This window comes from Artemia franciscana, chromosome 5 (genome assembly GCF_032884065.1).
Source record: "Artemia franciscana chromosome 5, ASM3288406v1, whole genome shotgun sequence".
In the NCBI taxonomy this organism is placed as follows: domain Eukaryota; kingdom Metazoa; phylum Arthropoda; class Branchiopoda; order Anostraca; family Artemiidae; genus Artemia; species Artemia franciscana.
In genome coordinates this window covers 47,818,227-47,829,956 of record NC_088867.1, presented here as the reverse complement: position 1 = coordinate 47,829,956, position 11,730 = coordinate 47,818,227, and the positions used below count along the sequence as shown (strand labels likewise).

At 33.0% G+C, this 11,730-nt stretch overlaps 1 protein-coding gene across 1 annotated transcript; it reads left to right on the top strand.

Moving 5' to 3' along the window:
• Positions 1-900: 900 nt before the first annotated feature.
• Positions 901-11,235, top strand: LOC136027751 (zinc finger protein 39-like). Its single transcript, XM_065705208.1, has 3 exons — positions 901-993; positions 8,568-8,619; positions 9,518-11,235. Exons 1-3 carry the CDS (start codon positions 901-903, stop codon positions 10,477-10,479), a joined length of 1,107 nt encoding a protein of 368 aa, XP_065561280.1. The 3' UTR covers positions 10,480-11,235.
• The last annotated feature ends 495 nt before the right edge of the window (positions 11,236-11,730 follow it).

Here is an 11,730-nt window from a genome sequence, read left to right as displayed (position 1 = left end):
ATTCCTAATCTTCACTGCATTATCATTATTTTTCCCCAGTCCACTTATTTTAATTTTTGTTGGGAATTTTGTTTGTAAAGTGAAGAGATTCAAACTATGAGATAAGAATATTTGAAGCAAATTAACCAATGAAGCTGAATAAAGGCTGTTTTATACTCCAAGTGCTATTTTTTCCAAAGAAATGACAAACTTGTTGAAAGTATAAATTCTGCTATATTGCCTTAAGGCAATGTATTAACTTAAGGGGTCATCATATAATATCCATTGGAAACATTTTTATTTGTGTATGGTGAAACTCTTTAGGATTTATTTGGTGGTCTTGCCTTAACTTGTATAGGGTAGGAAAACCAAATATATGACATTAAAGTATAATCCAACAACTACTCTCCCTGGAAATCTGAGACAAAATTATGTGAAACTTTTGGTGCACCAGATATACAGATGTTCCATTTTTAGAAAATGCGCATCATCCAAAAGTCTTAATCCTGTTGTTTTTTTTTTATTATTAAATATAATAGAACTTTGTTTTTAAAGTACATTTAAACAACTGCCCCTGAAAAATCCAAGCATGCCTTTTAAGAAAATTCTAAAGTCAGCTCAACAGAAATATCATGTAATGATTTGTAGTCCCCTTGTCAAATATGCTACTGGGGCCTTTGTCTTTTTATGGTTACCCAACATTGAAGTTCACATGCTTATTTTGAAGTACTGAATCCACTTAGGTATTTTTACCTTGGTTGTTTCCAACTTTTACCACTAGATGAATCTGATATTCATTTCTCAGTTTTCCTCCTGTTTTCACCTGTTTATTGGTCAACTGTAATAGCTAAAAATTAATTGCTATGCAAAGCAATTTTGTTTTTCAATGGTATTTTAAATTGAAAATGGAAGATTATTGTAATGTATCTTTCTAAAAGCTTTCCAATGATTCAAAATCATGACTGTTGGAAGCAAAAGGGAAATACTAATCTCTGTGAAAAGAACACTCCATTCGTAAATGAACATTATAGTAAAAAAAAATATGATATTTTGCTAATAATATGATAGAAAACAATCTAGAATAAATGTTTTGGAAATGTATTTTCATCTTTTTTTTGAACTTGTACTATATCTTATTTATCTGTTTTTATATATTTTTATCATCATATATATTTGTAGAGCTAGGTGTATTGTATACTTGATACTGTTTCCTCTTGGTGGCACTCTCCTCATGTATTTGTTTGCATTTTTGAATCTTATGTGGCACTATATAAGCTCACACAGATGACATGTAGAAGCATACTTTTCAGTTATTCTACTTATAGATCTCATAACATGTTGTGTTTTTATGGAACTTGGTATTAACCAAGTGACATATAGTAATTGCAAATTCTGTCAGTCTGTCGGTCTTTCTGTCTGTCACTCCTGGTTTTGCTAGTTTTGGCACTTCCAGATAAGCTAGGACAATGAAATTTGGCAGGCGTATCAGCGACCAGACCAGATTAAATTAGAAATAGTCGTTTCCCTGATTCGACCATCTTAGGGGGAGTGGCGGATGGTTAATTTGGAAAAATTAGGTATTTTTAACTTACAAACGGGTGATCGTATATTAATGAAATTCGATATTTAGAAGGATAACGTGTCTCAGAACTCATGTTTTAAATCCTGACCGGATCCGGTGATATTTGAGGCAACTGGAGGAGGAAACCTAAAATCTTAGGAAACGCTTGGAGTGGAGGGATCTGGATGAAACTTGGTGGAAAAACTACGCACAAGTCTTAGATACTTGATTGATATAGTCGGAACGGATCCGCTCTCTTTGGGGGAGGGTTAATTCTGAAAAATTAGAAAAAATTAGGTATTTTTAACTTATGAAAGAGCGATCGGATCTTAATGAAATTTCATATTTAGAAGGAGCTCGTACCTCAGATCTCTTATTTTAAGTCTCGACCAGATCCAGTGTCATTGGGGGGGGGGAGTTGGGGGGGGGACTGGAAATCTTGGAAAAGGCTTAGAGTGGAAAGATCATGATGAAACTTGGTGAGAAGAATAAGCACAAGTCCAAGATACATGACTGACATAACCGGACTGGATCTGCTCTTTTTGGGGGAGTTGGGGGGGGGGGGCTAATTCGGAAAAATTAGAAAAAAATGAGGTATTTGTAACTTACAAATAGGTTATCAGCTCTTAATGGAATTTGATATTTACAAGCATCTTGTGCTTTCGAGCTCTCATTTTAAGTTCCAACCAGATCCGGTGACATTTAAGGAAGTTTGAGGGGGAAACTGGAAATTTTCGAAAACATGAAAATTAAGGTATTTTTATCTTACGAATGGTGATCAGACCTTAATGAAATCTGATATAGAAAGATCTTATGTCTCAGATGCTCCATTTTAAATTCGAATCGAATCTGGGGACATGGTGGTTGGAGGGGAAAATAGAAATCATGGTAAATGCTTAGAGCCGAGAGATCAGGATGAAACTTGATGGGAAGAATAAGCACAAGTTCTAGATACGTGATTTACATAATTGGAACGGATCTGCCCTCTTTGGGGGGGGGGGGGTTGGGGGGTGCGATAATTCGGAAAAATTGAGGTTTTTTAAAATTAAGTATGGGTGACCAGATCTTAATGACATTTGAAATTTAAAAGGAACTGTTGTCTCAGGGTCTCAGAGCTCTTATTTTAAATCCCGACCAGATCTGTTGACATTGGGGGGAGTTGAAGGGGGAAACTGGAAATCTTGGAAAACGCTTAGAGTGGAGAGATCAGGATGAAACTTGGTGGGTAGAACAAGCAAATGTCGTAGATATGTGATTGATTAAACCGGACTTGTTCTGCTTTCTTTGTGGGAGTTAGGAGGGGGGGTCCAGTTCTTTGGTGAGTTTGGTGCTTCTGGATATGCTAGGACAATGAAAATTGGTAGGCATGTCAGAGAACTGCACAAATTGACTTGATAAAGTTGTTTTCCTCGATTCGACCATCTGGGGGGCTGAAAGGAGAGGAAAAATTAGAAAAAATGAGGTATTTTTAACTTACGTGTGGGTGATCGGATTTTAATAAATTTTGATATTTAGAAGGACCTTGTGTCTCAGAGTTCTTATTTTAAATCCCGACTGGCATTAAGCCTCTGATATTCCTTTTAAATCAATCTATTGATTCTTAGAATTTTGCTAGAGCTTATGCAATATGAGCTCTTGGCTCTTCCATCCTCATCACTAGTGCCATATGAGCTCTTAGCTCTTGTTTTTTTTTCTTACAACATTTCCTGTTAATAAATTGCCTTGAATTCAGAATTTTTCAGTTCAGCAGAGACTACTCTAGATGTGTACTGAAAGATTCTTGTTTTCTTCACTGTGATCAGTTGGATTGCTTAGAATCCTGGCAAAATACTACATATGCTTTTTGTAAGCTTTTTCCTTGTTGGCTTCAGTTTGACTAATTGAATCAAAGATTTTTGTTTCTTTTGAAGATTTAAGGCAATTTTCGATCCTGAATATAAATTTTTTCTATCCAGATGTATATTTGGAAAATGACATAAAAATTTGGATAGAATGGTGATACAGTCGACTCTTAGTAATTTGAAACTCAAGGGACTGGAAGAAAAGTTCAAATTACAAAGATGTTAAAAATAACAAGAGTTCAAATAATCACGATGGAACAAGGAAGGACTATTGAAAATACTTATAGTGCTTTATTGAAAATACATATATATATATATATATATATATATATATATATATATATATATATATATATATATATATATATATATATATATATATATATATATATATAATATATATATATATATATATATGTATATATATATATATATATATATATATATATATATATATATATATATATATATATATATATATATGTATGTATATATATATATGTATATATATATAATATATATATAATATATATATATATATATATATATATATATATATATATATATATATATATATATATATATATATATATATATATATATATATATATATATATATATATATATATATATGTATATATATATATAATATATATATGTATATACATATATATATATATATATATATATATGTATATATATATATATATATATATATATATATATATATATATATATATATATATATATATATATATATATATATATATATATATATATATATATACATATATATATATATATATATATATATATATAGCCGTACTTTTAGTGGATGTGAAAACGCGTTTAATCAGCTTTATAATGAATATAAAAATATTGGGCTTTCTTTCAATGTTGATAAAACTGCTGTTGTAGCTTTCAATTTTAAAGAGACAAATGGCCCTATTTTTTGTCTTTAGCTAATGTTCATGTCCCCCTTTCTTAAAAATTAGTTTACCTTGGAATGCCTATTGAAAAAATATGAAAGAAACTGTGAATTTATCCCTTGAACTTTTGAAGAAAAAACTGAGAATTGCTTATGCTTCAATTGCATCTAATATTAAACATATTGATAAATTAAAGCTTGCGAAAATTTATAACAGCCTAGTTGTACCTCATCTCCTTTCTCTTTGTCCGGTTTGGCAGTTTTTTAGTGAACCTCAGAAACTATCTGTTCGTAGAGTATATTTTCGTTATGCTAAATTCCTTCTCAGTTACCCTCCTTGGACTAGAAATAGTAACTTAGTGAACAAATTCCGCCTAGTTTCTCCTACATCTATTATTGATAAAAGACTTCATAATTTTTGTTCTTCTATGTCGATAGTGTCTCACCCATGGTCAGCATTACTTATTTAATTGTTTGATTGTGTTGATTTGTATTTATTTGTACTTTTTTTTTTTCTCTCTTATTACTCCATCTTAAGGGCGTTCCGCCCTCTTTTTGTAGATGGGTTATAAATCAATTGAATTGAATTGAATATATATATATATATATATATATATATATATATATATATATATATATATATATATATATATATATATATATATATATATATATATATATATATGTATATATATATATATATATATATATATATATATATATATATATATATATATATATATATATATATATATGTGTGTGTATTAATTTATATCAAGGAGGCACACTCGTGCCTCTGTAAAGAGGCGACACACGACAATGTTAAGCGATCTTCGGTTCCAGTGGTCGCAGACGGATGGGGAGGGATGCATTTCGTAGCCCGAGCTCCAACTAAGAAACCTACAAAATTTCATCCCCCTCCAACTTTTTTCTTGATGGGGAAAATCTGGCCGAAAGTTTCGACCTGTCAACCCAAGCCCCCCTTTAACGTTGTCCGATCGGGCTGAAATTCACAAGTTAAGGTCCCCTAGGGCCCAGGAGCTTATCCGCGAAATTTCAGCTTGATCCGATAACTCCTTCCCTGTTTTCCAGAAACCACGCATAGCCACTTAAAATTCATTTACTTTTTTTTCCTAGACGCCTACAGGTCACATCCGACATCGGATCTGGGTGTACGAAGACTCATTCGATGCGGAATTCTCCGAGTAAGTGCCCATGAAAGTTTCGTAGGAAAATCTTAACCCCCCGAAAGTTTCGACCCTCCAACCCCCCCCCCCCCCCCCCCCCCCACCCCTTTTAACGTTGTCCGATCGGGCTGAAATTCACAAGTTAAGGTCCCCTACGGCCCAGGAGCTTATCCGCGAAATTTCAGCTCGATCCGATAACTCCTTCCCTGTTTTCCAGAAACCACCCATTAGCTATTTAATTAACGGATTTCTCTCCATAAGAGCCCATGTTAATTTGAAATTTTTAAAAGCTATTGAGAAGTTATATTTACACACATGCAAGTTATTAGCTCAGTTGGTAGAGCGTGAGACTTTTAATCCTCGGGTCAAGGGTTCAAGTCCCTTACAGGAGGTTTTTTTTCACAACACCTGGACAGCTTATCATTTGAGAGATAACAGAATATTAGCTTCTTATGAGGAAAAGAAACATTTCGGTCATTCTATCTATTTTTTTCTATTTTATACAATGATTTAAAAGCGGGGGGGGAGGGGGGAGGGTTCCTCTCCTAATTCCTGTACGAGGAGTACTCCTGTACGAGGAGTACAGGAATTATTAAATTACATCCACCATGGATTGTAGAAAAACGTACAGAAATAATATGAAAAAAACTTCGTTTTCTTAAAGAGTTAAAGAGGCTGCGTCCCAAAGTCGAACCTTAAAACGTACAGGAATTAGAAGAGGCAGTTGGGGGGCTGCTGCCCCCCAAACCCCCAGCTTTTAAAGACTCTTTTGTACACGTTTTTTGTTTTTTTGCTAACCCCCCGCTCTTGGCTTCGGAAAGGCCCTCTTTTAATTAACAAAAAATTGAAATGAATGAATAATGGAATAACTTCGAAAAATGTTAAACACAAGAGGACAGGAGAACCATTGCGCCGAAACTAGTAATTAGTAACAATGAAGTCCCCCCACAAAAAAAACCTGTCCAAAAGAGTCTTTAAAAGCTGGGGGTTTGGGGGGCGGCAGCCCCCCAACTGCCTCTTCTAATTCCTGTACGTTTTAAGGTTCGACTTTGGGAAGCAGCTTCTTTAACTCTTTAAGAAAACGAAGTTTTTTTTAGTAAGAGACTGTATCATATCATTTTAAAATTTTCACATTAATATGTGAAAAATCAAAATACAGACTCCCATTACTGAAATTTGAGTTTTGAATAATTAGTGTCAATAAATATCTCATACTTCTTTCAATCAGATTTTCATGTATTTCTGTTTTTTAACTAAACTAGCATAAAATGGTTTTCTCATTCAAATTAGGACTTTATTTTGGTTTAGGTGTTTTTCTAAATCCTTTCTAAATATTATTTTTTGTATTATTTGGATCATTGAGGCTTTTCTTAGGTATGTAATACATAAGGGAGAAACATGTGAGTGTGAAAATGGGCAGAGAATGCAGAGTTTAAACTTTATGTAAGCTGTTTTTTCAGGAATGAAAATATCAGCAAATTATATTGGTATTACATTGGTATAATACGTGTATATCAATATTGATATCAAACCCCAAAAATCTCTATCGGTTGGGCCCTAGTACAGAGGGCCAAGAAGTCATTTTTGTTGGTTTTATGTTTTCCATTTACATGAAACATGTCTAATAGGTATTTGTAGTTAGCGTTGGCCTTCGTTTGTTCATTGTATTCTTAGTGAAGTGCTAATTTTTCAGAATTCTACAAACATTGGAACATGTTAAGAACTTATTCATTTGAAACTATTTTTTTTTAAATGTGTTGCATTAACTGCATAGCTGTGGTTTTCGTTCATTTTAAGTTATGACTTCTTCTTAATAGATGCAACCAAGAATATATCCTGTGTCCATACATGATATTGTTTCCTTATTTGAAGCAGATTTAACCCTATGACCTGGCATTTATTCTTCTTAATTTAGCTTTAAAAAAGTATTTTGTATGTTTATAAATGGTTAAGTAAATGTTTTCAAGCTGTTATTTATCAAAATTTATTTAAAATAGCATTTTATATAATTCTGACTACTTTTTTTGGTAAATTGTAAAGAAAATATGGAATATTGCACAATATAAAACTAGACATTCCTCAAAATAATTTGTTTGGACGTTTTGTGCACCATCTTCGAATTCTTAAGTGCTAAAAATATTAACACGTTTATCAGATTAGTTTCAACGTATTGTTTTTACGGTTTGGTTTGAAAACACTGGTGAACTTTTTCTGTAATAAAACTCCCCTTTAATATTTTATGAAAATCATTGAAAACCCTCGTTTTCAAGTACAGATAGACCCTTGTTTGATCTTTATGGTAACAATTAGGACCCAACCAATATATATTGGCAGACCAATATTATTGGACCAATATGAGGGTCAGTGCTGGTATTAGATATTGCTACCAGATATCCTCAGGTAATTCTTGCTTGTCCTATTCTTTGGACCAGAGCCACCCTTTAAGTCTGACCATGGCAGAGAGAGCAGCATAGGTGGGTCAAAGTAAAAGTATATCTGTTGTCAATGCTTTTCAATACACACCCAGTGCTGCAATCTTCTAAACTTGTGGATTAAAAAAAAAACTAAAAAGAATACAATCAACCATACCTTCCTTTTTAATAGATGTTCTCTTGAGTGGGTGAAAGATCTGATATTCAATTGGTTAGGACCATGATATCCAGTCAGGGTCACAGCCACGGAAGAGAGGGGATGTTTTAAGGTGGGGAGGGGAAGTTTTAAGGCGTCAACACCTTGGAAATTTAGCTTGTATGTCCGCAATCGCTGAGATACTGGACGCTTTTGCCAATACATTCATTAAATCCCTCTTCCAAACTTAAAGCTCTAGCTATACCCCTGTATCCAGTGTACCTAGCATGGATTCGTTTGTAAGAGATCATATCGTATAAATGTAAAGTTTTCACGTTAATATTTGAATGATTAAAATTCAAAATCCTGCTATTGAAGTTTAGGTTTGAATCATCAATTTAATGAATATCTTATGCTTTGTTCAATCAGATTTTCATGTATTTGTGTTTACGTGACTAAACTGGCTTCTTTGATTAAATTTTTATTATTTATATCTTTCGCAGGTGAGCACACAAACATTTCGTCTGTGTCCTCAGAAGCTAATGATCAGAAAAGGTAAAGAAAATCAAACAATTTCGAATCCACAGTGGATCATGGAGGCTGTTTTTTTCGTGTGTAATAGACCAGGGAGAAACATTTGAGTATGAATATGGACGAACAATTGGGAGGGTGGGGTTAGTTTAAATTTAGGTAATGGTTTTTTCAAAAAGGGAATTTATTGACAAATTATTTCGGTAATGTATCGGTACGCCACTGGTATATTGGTATCATACTCGAAAAATTCAATTGGTTGGGTCCTAGTAACAATGTTTTCATTTTGATGTCCTTGCTACTTTAAGTAGAAACTTTAAGGAATACTGAGGGGGCTGTTCAAGTAAGTAAAAAAGCACTGTTTAATCCATATTTTCAAAAGGGTGTATCTTCGGTATCCCTGGAATGCTTAAAGATGTTAAGTAGAAATTTTCAGGGTACTGTCAAACTAGACACAATTGGACAATCTTGCAAAAAAGACTAACCTGTAATATTTTCAAAAACAGCTGATGGTAAGTTCTAATGGATATTAATACACATAAAAAATACACTTTATATATCTAGAATGTCAAAAAGGCGTATTTGCTATATCTTGCAAAGGTCAAGGGTATTAAGTTCACGGTATGTGGGTAAGAAAAATCCAGGGAATGCTGCAAAGATGGCAAGTTAAAACAATTAGCAATCTGTTGGCCAAGGTTGTCGTATTGGCAAATCTGTAATATCTTGATGTTAGGCATAAGGAGTAGTAGGTAATCTACAAGCAAATTAATAACGAAAATACTCTAGAAGTTTTCAAAATACGTTTGATGCTTGAATACCCATACAATGTCCAATTTCCAGTATCTAAAATGGCTTTAATTTGACCCCCCCTCCACCTACCCTTCTGTGAAAATGTATGATTTATTTTTTTTTCTTTTTTTAGATATCACCATGGACTTGGTTTTCCAAGATTCTCAAGCAAGAGAAGATTCCAGAGAACCTTTTCTGCCAGGCTCTACCAATGTATATATTGAGCAAGAAACGGATTTTGATTTTGAACATGGACTGGCTGTTGAGTTATGCGAAATTGCTGAAGATAATATAACAGAAAATGAAAATCGTGAGCAGGACTCAAGTTTTTCGGTAAAAGTTTTGCCACTAGAAAGAACTCATGCTATGGGAAAACCTATCGAATGTGATATATGTAAGAAAACTTTTGCACGCAATTCTGCTTTAACTGTTCACAGACGCACTCACACTGGGGAGAAACCATTTGAGTGTGATATTTGTAAGAAAACTTATACTTGTAAATCTGCTTTATCCATACACAGACGAACTCACACTGGGGAGAAACCATTTGAATGTGATATATGTAATAAAGCTTATACTAGTAGATCTGCTTTATCTGTACACAGTAGAACTCATACTGGGGAAAAACCATATGAGTGTCGAGTATGTGAAAAACAATTCACTACTAGTTCTGATTTTTTTAAACATCATCAAAGAAAGCATACCGGGGAGCTATTTCAGTGTCAAGTATGTGAAAAACGATTCACTTTTAGTTCTGATTTTTCTAAACATCAAAGAAAGCATACTGGGGAACAATTCCCATGTCAAGTATGTGAAAAACGATTCACAACTAATTACCTTTTATCTAGGCACCAAAGAATCCATAATGAGGAGAAACCTTTTGAATGTGACACATGTTTAAAAACTTTTGCTTGTAAACTTGGTTTGTCTCGACATACAAGAACTCACACTGGGGAAAAGCCATTCAAGTGTCAAATATGTGAAAAAAGCTTCAGAGAAAGTTATCATTTATCTAAACACAAAAGGAGTCAACATCAAGTTTTGAGTTTAACATACTATGCAAAAAAGAAAAAGTCAGTATTAACAAGAGTTTAATCAGCACCAAAGAACTCACACTGGGGAGAAGGTTTAGCAATGTAATTCGTGTACCAGAATATGGAGAGAAAATAATTTTTGAATTCTATGAATGGAAAATTCCAATCCTATCCATTATTGTTCTGTCACATAGAAATTACGCTCGAGGAACATCTTCTGATTTATCAGAATTTGAAAAACTCGTGGTGAATAAGATAAAATAAAGCTTTATTGCTTACTCCCATTTATCGAAATAGCTAAAGACTTAACGAAAACAATTATTTAAGCGGAAAAAGTGTTCATTTCTGTAAACAAAAAATATGTATAAAAAGAAACTAAAGCTTGAGGAACTGATCCCTTTTGAATATGCAGATTGTAAAAATAAATAGTCATAGTTTCTATATTGTATTAAATCTTAACTTTCTAGAAATAATGCTTAGATTCTAGGCATGATTAGGTGAAGGTGTTTTTATTTTAATTTTTTATTTCAATTTTTAGAAAAGTGAAATTTTTAAAATTAAACTTCTGTATATTTTTGTAGGGCTTACTATTGAAACATATCAATAGGCAGAAACTGAGGTTTTGACTGTCATTACTGTTAAAGTAATAGTCTGTGTTTGATATTTGGTGATAGTTCGGACTGGTCTAAGAGTTGTCATGTAATTTACCCTTGAATATATTAGAAAGAAAATATTCACTTCTACCGCCAGTCGATTATTAAATGTATGTCGCCTATGTAATGTATCAGAAATAAATAAACTAGACAGGTTTCCACAAGTGTATGCATCCTTGCTTTTTTTGCTATCAATTGCTTTCTGTAAAAATCACAGAAAAATTTGAGGAAAGCTAAAAAATTAAATTGACTCAGCAACCAGTTCAGAAATAGGATCTATCCCTGACTCTCCTCCTCAATCGGTAATAGCTAAAATAATAGGCTAGCTATCTGAGTAAACTTTGGATAGGATTTTTCCTTTACTTTGTTCTTGTCTGTGAAAGTATTGTTTTAGTCATCTTCTTGTACCCAGAACTGCCAAAACATCCCAAAAACGCCATCTTGTATTTTTGAAACATTTAAATCAAAATAATGAAGATGGAAGGTAAGTTTTGCCTTTATATTTGCCTCCATGTTCTTACAGAGACTGCCACGATTCTTCAGACAGTGTTCATCAGTATTTTTTCAAGTAAATTTTCGTTAAAATGCAAATGGTGTCTTGGAAAGGAAAGTCGGTAAATCAGTTCAGAACAATAATCAAACAGTTCGTGGTAACGAAC